At 39.5% G+C, this 15,684-nt stretch overlaps 2 protein-coding genes and 1 long non-coding RNA gene across 3 annotated transcripts; 1 reads left to right on the top strand and 2 right to left on the bottom strand.

Annotated features, from left to right (window-relative positions):
* Positions 1 to 1,427: 1,427 nt before the first annotated feature.
* On the bottom strand, positions 1,428 to 2,093 carry LOC123257032. The gene is made up of 2 exons (XR_006506952.1): positions 1,760 to 2,093; positions 1,428 to 1,693 (listed from the first exon to the last, which is right to left on the bottom strand). It is a non-coding gene; the product is annotated as an uncharacterized LOC123257032 (long non-coding RNA).
* Positions 2,094 to 10,819: 8,726 nt separating this feature from the next.
* LOC6499923 (alkaline phosphatase, tissue-nonspecific isozyme) lies at positions 10,820 to 12,528 on the top strand. Its single transcript, XM_001953591.4, has 2 exons — positions 10,820 to 12,260; positions 12,317 to 12,528. Exons 1-2 carry the CDS (start codon positions 10,913 to 10,915, stop codon positions 12,406 to 12,408), a joined length of 1,440 nt encoding a protein of 479 aa, XP_001953627.1. The 5' UTR covers positions 10,820 to 10,912; the 3' UTR covers positions 12,409 to 12,528.
* LOC6500640 lies at positions 12,518 to 15,308 on the bottom strand. Its single transcript, XM_001953590.4, has 3 exons — positions 13,600 to 15,308; positions 13,345 to 13,544; positions 12,518 to 13,214 (listed from the first exon to the last, which is right to left on the bottom strand). Exons 1-3 carry the CDS (start codon positions 15,061 to 15,063, stop codon positions 12,785 to 12,787), a joined length of 2,094 nt encoding a protein of 697 aa, XP_001953626.3. The 5' UTR covers positions 15,064 to 15,308; the 3' UTR covers positions 12,518 to 12,784.
* Between the last annotated feature and the right edge of the window lie 376 nt (positions 15,309 to 15,684).

The following is a 15,684-nucleotide window of genomic DNA, read 5'->3' as shown; positions in this document are numbered from 1 at the left end:
AATTTACCAATCTGCCGCTGCTTCAACTTCGTGCGCCGTTTTCTTATGTCATGCGCAGCGATATAAAGGGTATCTCTCGGATACACGACCACACAAAGATACACACACTCGTGGCTTGCACTTGGCACAGTGAGCTGCAGATGTATGCCACCACTCTAGTTGCCCTGCGCGGGGACGAGCCTCGTCATCTCGCTGGCAGTGTGGGGAAATGGGAAAAAACTTTATTATAGCTCGTGATTTGATTTTGTTAGAGCTTGCAATTTTCAGGGGGTCTTGTTGGTGTAGAAAATTAAATAATGAAATGGCGTTAAAAGGCACAAGAATGTTTTAAAGTCATTAAAAATATATTTCCTTAAAAAAAAATCTAATATTAAATATTAAGTATACGACCCATATCTCCTAGTATTGCAGTTTATTTTATTCTACCTATTTTAAATACTATAATCGAAATAAATACTATAACCCCTCTCTTACACAATAAAAATAAGTTATATTCAATAGCAAAGAAATAATAAAAGAGCCATATCAAGTATACGTCACGTATGACATGCAAAGTTACCCAAAATGTCAATTGTCGCTAAAAATACCCAAAGCTGAGCTCAGAAAGTAACTACCAGCTTTTCGGTGTATATATCTCTATAGTAGTTGGTGTCAGACTAAGCTTATAGTGCATCTATTATAAAATGTGTATACTTTGGGGAAAACCGAGAGCAGCAAGCGCGACTGCCAGAGATTTCCAGAGGCATTGCTGGGGGGAAAGCAGAGGAAGGCAGAGGGCCCACTTACTTTTGCCCAGCACTGTGTAGGTAGCTGATGCTACTGCGGCTGTTGCAGCAACAATTGCCCTTACCCTTAGCTGGGCCAGCTCACGTTGCGTTTGCAGCGCATGTCAAGAGTAGGTGACCTTGACAGTGAACTTGAAATACATGCTACAAGGATTCGCTCAACGTGTCTGCGTGTTTGTGTGTGTGTGTGTTTGTGTGTGGAACGAGAGAGAGCCCGAACAAACAGCTTTTACGGAGCTTTTTGTTGCTCTGGCTGTGCCGATTGAAAAGTGCATCTGTGAGGGTGTCGAAATGGTTCTGTAGCAGCGCATTGGCTACCCGAACCGAATGATTCATCACTTCCACATGCGACGTGTTGTCGCAGTCGGCGTTGTTTCAAAAATATATGCTAGAAATTTCGCTTTCATGTTTCTGCCGCCGAGCAGGGCAGCCAGGAGGGTTGAGAGGGTGACGAAAGCGAGGGTGTGCTTTATGTAATGCCGAAGCAATAGCCGAGCATATGTTGGTTGTTGCACTAGACTGTGCAAAGTGCCAAATGATTTACATACACATTCCTATTCCTATTCCTATTTCTATTCCTATTTCGATTTCGATTTCATTTGCCACTTCCACACAGAAATAAAACGATGCTAACCTTGAAAATATCATTGCCACAAATAAGTTTTATTTTCCTAATTTAAATTAACAGTATAACAAATATTATTTATTATTTTTTGCTTTCAAAATTTATATTTTTAATTATTAATATTAAATATTAGTTGTTAGAATTTTTTCAAGTGCCCTGACTTTCATATTGTGCATTCAACTTTGACATTTGAAGAGATTGGCTCGGGGTGGCAACTGTATTTTAGCATATGTTGACCCTTTATATCCTTTCCAGTGCAGGATATATGCAGTTTCCTTGTGTCCTGCCAAGGAAAGAATAAATAGAGATTATGGAACTAATGTGCCAACAGGGCGTATAAGCAATATACTATTAAACTAATCTGTTGCACAGATCCCTGAGATTTCATGGTGCATGGATGCATTAAAAGTGGATTATGTCAAATATGGGAAGCCTTTTGAGTCTCGGGTCTGTAAGTTTCAAAGTCAATTAATCAAAATCCATCCCTAGCATGTAAAATGTTATTTTCAAAACCAATTAACACCGACACACACCCACTCCCGTGGAAACCAATACAGCTAGGCCGTTGGAAGCTGTTTTTCGCAAGGCATCAGCTTGCTAGAATTATGAAGAGAGAGATGTGTGGGCGGGTGGGTAGGAAATTTGTATCTCGGCGATAATGAAAACCTAGAAAGGTTGGCAAAGGCACGCGATCCTAAGTTGTGACTAAATAATGTGACTATAAAATAGAAATGTTTCGTTCTGTTTTGTCAGGTGGCTGATTAATCCGAAGTACCTGAAATTGCATTCGAAAATTCAATTATTTTTTTGGTAGTTTTCCATATCTATCGGAACTGTGTGGGTGTGGGTGTGGGTGGGCGGGAGAGACAGAAAGCCAGAGAGAGCTGAGAGTGCAGCAGTGATGGGATTTTAGATTATTTTGGCCATTACCAAGCCCTCTTTTAGCCCTCTTTCCTATATAGTATTTAATTCCGTAATATTCCATTAAATGGTTACTACTTTTTAGAAGCCAGCGGGCTAAATAGGGTTCATGCCCACCTCTAGAATGCAGTAACCTTGAGAGTGCCTTGGAATTTTAGTTGGGGCACAGGGTGTGCGTCACTGAGAGAGAGCTACGAAAAGCGGTCTGATGGCTGCTGAAAGAGAGTGAAAGGGTAGGGGAAATGCAGTTGCAGCGCGCCTGTTTGCGCTTGTGCGCGTTCAAACTTTTCGCTTTCGCACACCATCTCGCTTGCCCACCATTGCCATCCCTTTCGTTGCCTCTCTTTCCACTTAGTATTTCGTTTTTGCTTTCCGATTTTTTTTTTGTTTTTTTTTGTTATTTTTGCGCGCAAATGCAATTCACGTTCAAGGCCAGGGTACTATATACTTGTTTGGCTCTCAGTTGTCAACTATATTTTCAGTACAGCCAGAGATACAGATACATACGAAACACAGATACACACACACACACACACACAAGTGCATTTCGGTATATACACAATCAATAAATTGCAACTTCTCCGCTTATCTGTCTTCCGTTCCAGTTTTCTACTCGCCTTTTGTTTTTCCCCCATATCGCCTGTTTGTCTTTCTACAGTGTTTGCCAAACATTATCGAATATAATAAAGCGAAACGACACAAACAGTCTATTTTCATTGTAATTTTTTCATTACATTCAATTCCATTTTTTTTTTGTAAGCTCTATAAAATGCCTCATATATCTTATCTGGAAACTTTACTAATTATCTTATCTAATCGGCGAACTTCCCGACTTTAGAGTTCTCCGAACGGCGACCCTGAAACAGACCCTGGCAGTCTCAAAGATTTTAATGCATAATTTTCCATCCCACTGCATCATTTATTGCACCCACGAGGGGGCACGAAGAGCACTATTGACAGAGCACCCATCCCCCCAATGACCCCGATTTGTATTATATAAATTGCTGTCAAACGGCAATGAGAATGCCATGCAATCAAGCGTAAACTACAGAGAATTACCAATTATAGAAGATATTATAATCCGTGTGGGTTAACTGGAATTTCTTATCATCATAATGTGGCAGATTCCCAGAATAGGGACTCTTAAAAGTTACTATTATAGTAACCACTCAGAATAACATATATTATTAATAATAAGATACAAAATATTAAAATGAATAAAAATATTATGCATGAGCTTCTTCCATTTTAAAAATAAATTTAAAATAAAACTAAGAGAGTATAGCAAAGCCGATGACTTGAAAAAATGCAATCTTTTGTTTTTTCCAATAAACCCAAGGCAGATGCGGAAATTATTAGCAACAGCAAAGCTGAGTAATATTATTGGTTAGCTATTAAGCCAAATTATTGCCAGTGAAGTGCATCAATAGGGATTTCATTTAATTTCGCTATATATTTTAAATATTGTATAAAATAACTTTGTATAATTTTATATAAGTCACATAAGTCATAAGATCATTTTTCTCACCCCTTTAATTGTACGCCTTTGTTTAAAAAAAAAAATATTAAAGTTACAGTTGGATGTAAAATATTGCGTTGCACTTTATTTCGATTTTTTTAATTGCTTATTAACGCGAAATATTTTCGTAATTTGTACCTAGGATTGCTTGGGATTTTTCAATAAGAATATGTCACGAAAATTCTTCATTCCTGTCCATATGGAGACCGGAAAGCACGGAAAATGTTTCAAGCAGGCGCCATTGGAATGCAAGCACCATCCGATGATGAAAAATGCTATTTAAGGGGCAAGGTCACGTCTGTGTCTCTCTCCTGCCCCCTGCCTCTCTATCGCCTTCGCTCTTTCTCTGGTTTCCCTTTTTGCACTTATGTTCCATAGAGGTGCCTCCCATTTTTGGGCGTGAACAGGGTGTGGGCGTTGCCGTCGGTGTCGGCGTCGGCGTCGTCGTCGGCGTTGGCGTTGGCGTTCGCGTTCGCGTTGGCCCGATGCAGCAGCAGGAAACCCAGCTGGCTTAGCATCCTGCAAAAGCATTGACGTTGGCCAGGCCAAGTGACCCATATGCGTCACGCCTGGCTTTCTGCTGTTCTTGCTCTTGCTGTTGTTGCCAGTCAAAGCCACTATTCTGGGCCATGTACTCGGATTCCTGCCGCCTTTGCCGCCTTTGCCGCCTCCCCAGGCACCCCATGTAATCTCCGTAGTCGAATGGCGGCCGTTACTTGACGTCCACTCGACGCTAATTGTATCCTGTGGCGCTTGTCATATGCATGCGAAATTCTATTTGCACAGTATATGAATTCTTTATGCAGCAATGCTCTAATCCTGCCACTCACTTGACCCAAGATGCACCAGATTCTACCAGATGTTGAATATGTTATGAGTTTTTCCATATTTTTTGTCATGCGATTCTTGAGCCAAATACCCTAAACGAATTTCAAATTGATTCTCCATCAATCTGCATCAACATCTAGAAAAAAATTATTTTATAGATTTTTTGTCAAATTTTCTTGGTGGTTCTGGTCTTCATAGAAATTGTGAAAATGTACGAAGCCCCAATATGGCCCCCAGCGATGGCCAGATCTTGACCAATAATCATCCGATTCTTAAGCGGAATACCGTAAACGATTTCTATATCATTTCTTTTTAAACTGCATCAAAATCTGGGAAAAAATATTTTTTAGATATTTTGTTAAATTTTTCTGTGGAAAAGATTTGAAAAATTTTTTGAACAAGATTTTGAAAAATGCATGAGAAGCACAATATGGCCACCAGCGATGGCCATATCTTTCCCAATTATCTTCCGATTCTTTAAAGGAATACCTTAAACGATTTGTATATCGATTCCCCATCGATCTGCATCAAAATCTAGGAACAAATTATTTTTTAGATTTTTTGTCCCATTTTCTGGGTGATCCCCTTCAAAATGTGGAAAATGCATGGGAGCGACTATATGACCCCCATTGAAGGCTATATCTTAGCCAAAAATCACCCGATTCTTGAACGGAATACCTTAAACGATTTGAATATCGATTCCCAATTGATCTGCATTAAAATCTAGGAACAAATTATTTTTTATATTTTTTGTCCCAGTTTCGGGGTGATCCCCTTCGAAATGTGGAAAATGCATGGGAGCGACTATATGACCCCCATCGAAGGCTATATCTTAGCCAAAAATCACCCGATTCTTGAACGGAATACCTTAAACGATTTGTATATCGATTCCCCATCGATCTGCATCAAAATCTAGGAACAAATTATTTTTTAGATTTTTTGTCCCATTTTCTGGGTGATCCCCTTCGAAATGTGGAAAATGCATGGGAGCGACTATATGACCCCCATCGAAGGCTATATCTTAGCCAAAAATCACCCTATTCTTGAACGGAATACCTTAAACGATTTGTATATCGATTCCCCATCGATCTGCATCAAAATTTAGGAACAAATTATTTTTTAGATTTTTTGTCCCATTTTCTGGGTGATCCCCTTCAAAATGTGGAAAATGCATGGGAGCGACTATATGACCCCCATTGAAGGCTATATCTTAGCCAAAAATCACCCGATTCTTGAACGGAATACCTTAAACGATTTGTATATCGATTCCAAATTGATCTGCATTAAAATCTAGGAACAAATTATTTTTTATATTTTTTGTCCCAGTTTCTGGGTGATCCCCTTCGAAATGTGGAAAATGCATGGGAGCGACTATATGACCCCCATCGAAGGCTATATTTTAACCAAAAATCATCCGATTCTTGACCGGAATACCTTACACGATTTGTATATCGATTCCCCATCGATATGCATCTAAATCTAGGAACAAATTATTTGTTAGATTTTTTGTCCCATTTTTTGGGTGATCCCCTTCAAAATGTGGAAAATGCATGGGAGCAACTATATGACCCCCATGGAAGGCTATATCTTAGCCAAAAATCACCCGATTCCTGAACGGAATACCTTAAATGATTTGTATATCGATTCCCCATCGATCTGCATCAAAATCTAGGAACAAATTATTTTTTAGATTTTTTGTCCCATTTTCTGGGTGATCCCCTTCAAAATGTGGAAAATGCATGGGAGCGACTATATGACCCCCATTGAAGGCTATATCTTAGCCGAAAATCACCCGATTCTTGAACGGAATACCTTAAACGATTTGTATATCGATTCCCAATCGATCTGCATCAAAATCTAGGAACAAATTATTTTTTAGATTTTTTGTCCCATTTTCTGGGTGATCCCCTTCAGAAAGTGGAAAATGCATGGGAGCGACTATATGACCCCCATGGAAGGCTATATCTTAGCCAAAAATCACCCGATTCTTAAACGGAATACCTTAAACGATTTGTATATCGATTCCCCATCGATCTGCATCAAAATCTAGGAACAAATTATTTTTTAGATTTTTTGTCCCATTTTCTGGGTGATCCCCTTCAAAATGTGGAAAATGCATGGGAGCGACTATATGACCCCCATCGAAGGCTATATCTTAGCCAAAAATCACCCGATTCTTGAACGGAATACCTTAAACGATTTGTATATCGATTCCCAATCGATCTGCATCAAAATCTAGGAACAAATTATTTTTTAGATTTTTTGTCCCATTTTCTGGGTGATCCCCTTCAAAATGTGGAAAATGCATGGGAGCGACTTTATGACCTCCATCGAAGGCTATATCTTAGCCAAAAATCACCCGATTCTTGAACGGAATACCTTAATCGATTTGTATATCAATTCCCTATCAATTTGCATCAAAATCCTGAAACAAATTATTTTTTAGATTTTTTCTCAAATTTCAAAAATGAATTTTAAAAATGGAAAAAGTCCCAATATGGACCCTCCGAGGACTATATATTTGACAAAAATCATCCAATTCTTAAGACTAATACTTTAAACGATTTATAAATCGATTCTCCACCGACCTACATAAAAATCTACAAACAAATTATTTTTAAGATTTTGCGTCAAACTTTCTAGATGTTCTTTTCTAAATTGTGAAAATGTATAAAGCCCCAATATGGGCCACATCGAAGGTTCTATTTTTGCCTTATAATCTCCAATCTTTAAGTGCCCTCCAATAAAGTATAACTTTATAGAACTTTCCAAATTAAAGTGTTGTCAAGTTAGCTAATTTTTTAGCCATTTCTAGTAATTTTGCTTACCTCAAAGCTGGAAATCACTAAGTTCAGCAGGGGCCTGTTATTCTTGCTATTTCACAAATTAGCTACATTAAATATTTCGACTTTTACTAAAAGATGTATCATGGTTGAAGAAAATATCATTTTAAACTTCAAATAAATATTTTATTATGAAGTTAGCTAGCTTTGGCTATATAGTAGTTTTGGCTATTTTTTTGGCGTCGTTTGCTAAAAATGGCGACCGATTGTTGGTAACACTGATAGTAAGGCAATTTAGGAGGATTTGACTTTCTTGGGTATAAATAGCCTTACCTCAATGTAAGAAATTCATTCGGCTCTTGGCTACTGAGCTGTAGGGTACTTATTTTCGTTTCTTTTTTAATTTATGTTTATTTTATACATTTTATTATAATATTTTGCAATGAACTCTGACCGTATTCCAAGATGGTAAAATTGGGTTCTTTTAATTTTTATTTATTTTACTTAAAAGTTGGTTTTAGAAATCAAAGGGGTACATGGCCTTCTTCCTTTAAAACAAATATAAGTTTGGACTTTACCTTCTTAATTTTAACATTTTTGTCAAATTATTTTAAATTTATTCATGCAATGGACTTTTTCTCCACATTCCAACATGAAAAATTTGGGTTCTTTTAATTTTTTGTTATTTCATTTAAAAGTTGGATTCTAAATCAAAATGTTACATGACAGTATGCCTTCTTCTTTTTAAACTACATACAATTTCGGCACTTATGAGTTTAATGATTTTCCTTTTCTATAATTTTATTTTTATTTTATCATTTCATTATAATTTTATTCAATCGACTCTGACCGTATTCCAAGATGGTAATATTGGGTTCTTCAAATTTTTTTTTTATTTTAATAAAAGTTGGGTTCTCCATGACTGGTTTTTTGCATTTTGGGTTCATTTAATTTTTATTTATTTTACTTAAAAGTTGGATTTAGAAATCAAAGGGGTACTTGGCCTTCTTCCTTTAAAACAAAAATAAGTTTGGACTTTACCTTCTTAATTTTGACATTTTTCTCAAATTATTTTAAATTTATTCATGCAATGGACTTTTTCTCCACATTCCAACATGAAAAAATTGGGTTCTTTTAATTTTTTGTTATTTCATTTAAAAGTTGGATTCTAAATCAAAAGGTTACATGACAGTATGCCTTCTTCTTTTTAAACTACATACAATTTCGGCACTTATGAGTTTAATGATTTTCCTTTTCTATAATTTTATTTTTATTTTATCACTTCATTATAATTTTATTCAATCGTCTGTGACCGTATTCCAAGATGGTAATATTGCGTTCTTCAAATTTTTTTTTTATTTTAATAAAAGTTGGGTTCTACATATTATTCATTGTATTTTGGCAACATGCCTTCTTCCTTTTTAACAAAATAAATGTTGCACTTTTACTTCTTAATTTTTTTGTCTAGTTATTGAACTTCTTGTGGATGAGTCCAGAAGGCGAATAATTAATATATGTAAGCAATGAACTCTTTCACCTTATTCCAAGATGGTATTATTGGGTTCTTCTAATTTTTTTTTATTTTAATAAAAATTGTGTTGTAAATTAAGGCTGCATGCCTTATTCTATTTAAACGAAACAAATTAAGAATTGAGGCAAACAATTTCGCATGTTCTAAATTTTGTTTCATATTTTAGATATATTTTTATTTTATTCATGTAAAGGTATTTTTTGTCATATTTCTCATATGTAAAGTGGGCACAGATAGTCCTAGCTCTTAAACTTCTTTTGGATAAATCTAAAAGGTGGATACTAGAAAAAATAGGTTCAGACTCTGTGCCTCATCTTTTTTTTTAAGTTTTATCTCAGGAAATTTTCCTATTTAAAATTATAAAAATAAAAAAAGGTAAACTAGAATCGTTTGCAAATGTTATTTTACTTCAAGACTTTGCCAATACGTAGTAAAAAGTGGCGTAGTAAAAAGCTCAACTGCCTCCGCTGATATTCAATAAACGAACCCCTAAATAAGGGGGATGAATTTCGAGCTTTTTAGCTGAGAATAGAAAAATAAATCGTACTTGAAATGCTGGGATAATATACTGCGATAAATATTTTAGATATGTTAACTCGAAAATTAAAATCTTAAGGAAACAGCTGTACAAAATCAACCCATATGCTCCTTAAATGTAACGCATACGCCGCATTGGTTAATACTTACACTCAGCATGACAAAAAAATTGCCACTGAATTGTACAGCGGGACTCATCCGCAAGTACTTGCTAAACCTGACAGGTCTTGCGGTAAAACAAATATGTACATAAGAGAACAAATATGTCAAGAAGGACAACCACACCCTCTTTGAATATTACACATACGCAGCGTGGGCTAATGCTTGGTAAAAAGAAGTCCCAGCATGATTGAAAAATTGCCATTGAAATCAGTGAGGTGGACACTTCCGCTAGCTTCTCCTTTCCTGGCAAGTCTGAAGGTTAAACAAATAAAATCCAAGCAGATAGTTAAGACGACATGAAATCAAAGTGATAGCCAAACGAGTGCCAGTGGCAGTTGAGTTGGATTCAATGCAAATTGAAATTGTGACAGTTTGATTGTGGGGGGAAAACTGACCACATGTCAATGCAAAGCGACTTCAAAGCGACGAAATGATGGACGGGGTCACAGGTACCGACCCAGGGAAGGGGGTGGCGTAAATGCAGGTTAATGGCAGGTAATTGAGGCAAACAATTTCGCATTCGCATAACTGGCAAAATGAACAAACCGCCGTCGATTTGCCGGCCTGCGTGCCAATTTAATTGAGCGAGAATTCATAAGCAAAATAGTTTGCCAAATGCGGGGTGGAAGTTGAAAATGACAATTAATATTCTATTCGAGGGCCAAAAGCCGCCGCCCATCCTGTCGACACACAAATCAATTCTCCATCATTTAAAATGTAAATATATATGCAGAAATGTCTGTGCAGGTATGAGAAATAGTTAATGATCGAAAACATAGACGTAGTTGACCCTAAAAACATGGATTGAACTCGGAATTTATAATTCCATAAACAGAAAGAAATTATTTTAATGCCAGAAAAATAAACTCTATAAATCTCTAAATAAAAATTTAAGAGACAAGATACAGTTTTAATTACAAACCATATAACACTAAGAAATAATTTAAATTAATGTATAACAAATTATTTTTCAAGGGTTCTTGTTCTTTTTTCTCTCAGTGTTGTTATACATTAGTTTGCATGCCAATTAGTGCATTATTCATTCATGACGTCTGTTAATTGCTACACTTAAAACAAAGTTGATAATCGCCAGCGATTGGGGGTCCGTAAAACCCTTAAGACAAAAATCTTATCTCATCCCCAGAATAGATAGGCAGATAATGTTGTTTATGATTAAATGGAATAGAAAAATCGACTGTCAGTTTTATCCAAACCTCTGAGATGCCAACGCCACATCGGACTAAAGAAATCTGTCGAGCCGTGAGGCTGAAATCTACGCAGGTCTTCATTGTGGCCGGAACCATTTTGATAACAGTCTTAGTGACATTGGTCTGCATTGGTCTTACTACGCGCTACGAAGTGGAGAACGAGGTGGCCAATGTGGCGGATGTGGATTACTGGAAGGACAGGGTCTCCGCTGTACAGAAAGTTTGGTACGACAAAGGCATTGCCGAGCTAAACGAAGCCCTCCGAAAACCAAGGGGTCCGCTCTTCCCAAAAAACGTTTTGATATTTATGGTCCAGGGTGTCGGTGGTGGCGATTTGGCGGCTTATAGATTCCCAGTAATTAGTGGAAATAGCCAGGGGAATACCAATTTTCTTTGGGACACATTTTCCCACGTGGCTCGATTGAAAAATAGCTGCAGTCAGCAGTCACCCTGCCAGGTGGGAAGCGTTTCGCGAGCTTTATGGTCTGGAATACCTCTGGATGTGTCACTTGGAGGGGAGTCGGATTGTTGGATTGCCGATAACCAGACTGATAACTTTCTGAGTGTTGTGCGTCAGGCCCAGTTGGCTGGCTTGCGAACGGGCTTTGTGACTGACCAAAGGATCACAGGAACCACAGGAGCTGCTCTCTACGGGAACAGTAAATATGAGTGCGACGAAAGAATGCCAGTCGGATCAATTCAGATGGGATGTCAGGACATTGCCCGCCAGTTGATTTCCGGAGAAACCGGGAAGTCCCTGAATGTGATCATGGGCGGTGGTCGCCAAATGCTGAATAGTCTTGTGCCGAAAACCAAATGGGATCTAGTGGACGAATTGCTCTGCGAGTCAGGTGACGGGCGCAACCTTCTCAAGGAGTGGAGATCGCAAAAACTCAGACACAGCAAAATCGAACCCATAAAGTTCGAAGTTGTCCAGAGAACTGATGAACTGGAATCTTTGAATGCCACTAGTTTTGACTACCTTATGGGTGTATTCGCGAATGGTGACTTGAGTGGAAACCCAAGAGCCCCTAGTCTTACGCTAATGGTGGAAAAATCGTTGAAAGTTCTAAAAAGAAATAAGCAGGGATACTTTCTTCTTGTGGAGCACTTTATTAAGTCTGGGATGGATAAGCGAATGCAACTGGAACTTTTAAATGAAACTTTGAGCAATCTTCAGTCAGAAGAGGATACCCTAACTTTAGTCCTTGTAACCAACGCCATCTATCCAAAACCTAGCCTGGATGTCAGCGAGGAGACGGAGACAATCAGTCATTTGTCAGAATTCTTCGGAGAAGATGAAATAGAAATCCAAAGGAGGCTTTATCAAATGCCAACGGACAGTTTGGTGTTTGCCAAAGGTAAGTATTTTGATATCACATATTTCATTGATTTGATAAATTTATTGTTTTTTTAGGACCCAAGTCTTCTTTGTTTTATGGAGTTCAAAAAGAGACCTTCTTGGCACATTCTTTGGCTTATGTTCTTAGCAGAAGTAAGGATGGTTAAGTCCTCCTTCAGATGAAACTTAAAATATTGATCCCCACAACAACTCTTTAAAAACTCCCCCCAACCCCAATAAATTCTATTTTCTTAATTTTTTAATTAATATATTAAACTTTAACTAGAGATCGTTTATTGAATGATTCTAATGGTTTGTAAGTCACATAATAACATTGCCGCCGGCTTCGGGTCCAGCCGTGTCTGTTGCCGCCGGAGCGCCTCCGGTTGGTGCCACCCAGTTGAAGGCATGCCCTCCGGATGCCACCACACCTGCATTACTTTCCACCTGGGCCGCCTGACGGGCTGATGTCACCGTTGCCGTTGCTGTGGTCGTGGCCGCTATCCTGGGGACAGGACGCAGGACACTCGCATTGGGGTTGGGTCATTTAACCGGCATCGGAGGCAGCAGCGTTTGGGCCACGTTCGAGAGTTGCCGCAGGTGATTCGCCTGGACATACTGGAAGGCCGAGGAGCGTTCCAGATGCTGAGATAGATAGAATTCACCCAAGGAGTAGAAACGCCGCTGGTCGAAGGGCTGAAAAGGAAATCCGGGAAAGCGTTGCCCACCCACCGCGTAATTCTTGCCCCCCGTCGGCGGATATATGGGCATCCCATGGGGAGGACGTGGCAGGCCGGCGTAGGGCGTGGCCGAGGAAGTGGCTGCCACCTGACCAGGATCTGGTAGCTGATGGCTGTTGAGTGTTAACTGCTGCTGCTGATGATGATGTTGATGTTGCGCTTTGAAAAAATCCAAGTTCTTCAGATTTTCCAGCATTTGGTGAGAGGCCTGATGCTTCTTTAGGTAAGCTTGGCTGAAGGATAAAAATGAAAAAATATTTATTTCATTGGTAAGAAATAGATACTATTTTCAACAGAAAAAGATAAATATAAATAGAATCTTTAATCTAAACCTATGATATACAAATTATGCAGAGGTCTTACCGTCGGAAGGACTTGCCGCATATATGACAAGGATATATGCCATCCGTGTTATCTTCTCCGCCCTTTCCCGACTCCTGAGTCCCGTCTCCGGTCTCGACATGCCGCCTCTTGCCAGGATTTCCAGAGGCACTGGGAGATGCATCTCCCTTGGGCTTATGCCACCTTCGGTGAGAGGCCAGATTGGCAGGGCAATTAAACACCTAAAAAGGATAAATTTATAAACATACGAAGGAAGAAAAAACCCGCCACACACACCTTCTCACACTCCGAACACTTGTACTCGATGTGGACTATCCGGGGACACCGATGCTGGGCCAGCATGAAGGCATCATCGTAGACGGTGCGACAAAGCTGACACAGGTAGTCGCCAATCTTATTATCGATGCTGGCCAGGATTGCCTTGGCCTCCTCGGTGATTTCCACAACATTGAAAGCCGGATCAATGTCGCCTTTGCGCACCACCAGCTCCTCGTCGTCGCGAAGCTTCCGGATAATTGTTCCAGATACGGGACTGATGGTCTCCTCGTCGATGGCCGTGTGTTTCCTAAGCTTGGAGCGCTTTCTTTCATGTTTGTGGTGTCTTGAGGCGGTGAACGTGGCCGGTGGAGGAGGAGGAGGGAGAGGTGGTGGAGCCAAAAGTGACAGGGGTGGGGAATTCCTTTTTTCAGTCCTGGCCACTCCGCTCAAATCCGTGTAAGTTTTCTCCGCGGCTTCCTCGTCGGTTACGTCCACTTCCGGTGGCGCCTTCGGTTGCTCGAAATCCCGCTCGAAAAGCCTGGCCAGGCCATCGACAGCCCGGTGGTGTAGCTCCTCGTCCTCGTACAGCAAGTCATTGCGCTTCAGAGCCTTGGTGCCCTGGACCGACTGCAATCTTGTGGCATCGTCATTATCGTCTTCATCATCGTCACTGCCCAGGACATCCACAAAAACCTCCTCCTCCTCGTCATCTTGTGTCGGTTCATCATCGTCGCCATCATTGACTTCCTCGGTGTCCGTGGCGTAATCATTGTAGTCATGGGAACTGACAACTGTTTCATCCTCGTCCTCGGTCAACACAATTGTCTCATCGTCCACGTAGATGGGCGACGAACTGGTGGCCACTGGTGTGGGTCGTGGCGGCGGTGGTGGTGCGCTCGATTGACTTGCCGGAATTTGCTCAAAGTTATTTTTTGTTTCGTGAAAATGACTTTTATGAAAGGCAGCCCCATCGAAAGTGCGCAGACCATAAGGTGGAAGATTTTGTTGTTGCTGTTGCGGATGTTGCTGCTGGTGCTGTAGAAAGTAACCCGAAGGCTGCATCGCCTGGGAAACTGTTGCCGTTGAGGCGACAGTTGAAGCATTTCCCGAATTCGCAGGATTCCCAGGAGCTGGGGTATTGGACATGTGCGGCCGCCACAGGTAATTCTCCTCGGACATCAATCTCTGACGCTTGCGGGGCGGCGAGGGCGTGGAGGGTGGGGTAATTGGCACTATACTGGCCGCTGCCCGGAGCGAAAGATCCAACGGCGAAAGGAGCGAAATCGGCGGACGGTGCTGGCTAAATTGCGGAAATGTCTCGTTGATTGCCGGTAATGCCTGGCACTCCAAGTAATGGGCGCCGGCTTGGGGCGGCAGGCCTTGCAACAAGGGCGGGGGATGTGAGTGCTGCAGGTTGTGGTGATGCGGCGGATGAGGATGAGGATGCGGGTGGGGCAGCGACATCGGATTCATGTTCATCATTATAAGCAACTCCCACTTGACTTTTCTATTGCTGGTTGAAGTCAGTTTCTTGAGTTTTCATTTGAAGGTTTTGGCCAAGTTCTGTTCCTGGTTATTTCAGTGGCTGTTGATTGGGTTTTGAATTTGTCTATAAGTTGGTTAATGATGAATAATTTAATTAACATAATTATATAAAATAATAATAATGTTTTTCCCATCAAAACAAATGCTCAAAAATCTAGATTTTTGATCTTTACATTTCCATGTTTCCATTTTATAATTTATTTAAGGTAACATGCTCTTTGTTTTTTAAAAAACTGAAACTAAACTAGTTTATAAATTCGATGGTTTGTATTTTAGTTCTTAAAATAATCATAATCAAAAAATAATCATAATTAAAATAATAATAATTTAAAAGTATTTTTATTTTTAATTATAATCAATAAAGTCTATCAACTATTTGAAGTTGTCAAGTATTGCCAATTAGTTTCTAAGTTTACTAAGATTCACTCATATTTTTAAAAAATATAATAACTATAAATTAAAAGACTTGAAATCTATACCTTTATTTTACCTTTATTTTAAAAAGTTTCCTTGTTTTCAGATTTTTCTCACAAATAGTTAACCTTAACACATTTTCAC

The sequence above is a fragment of the Drosophila ananassae genome, chromosome 2L (assembly GCF_017639315.1).
Source record: "Drosophila ananassae strain 14024-0371.13 chromosome 2L, ASM1763931v2, whole genome shotgun sequence".
Taxonomy (NCBI): Eukaryota; Metazoa; Arthropoda; class Insecta; order Diptera; family Drosophilidae; genus Drosophila; species Drosophila ananassae.
This window is presented reverse-complemented; position numbering and strand designations above follow the sequence as displayed.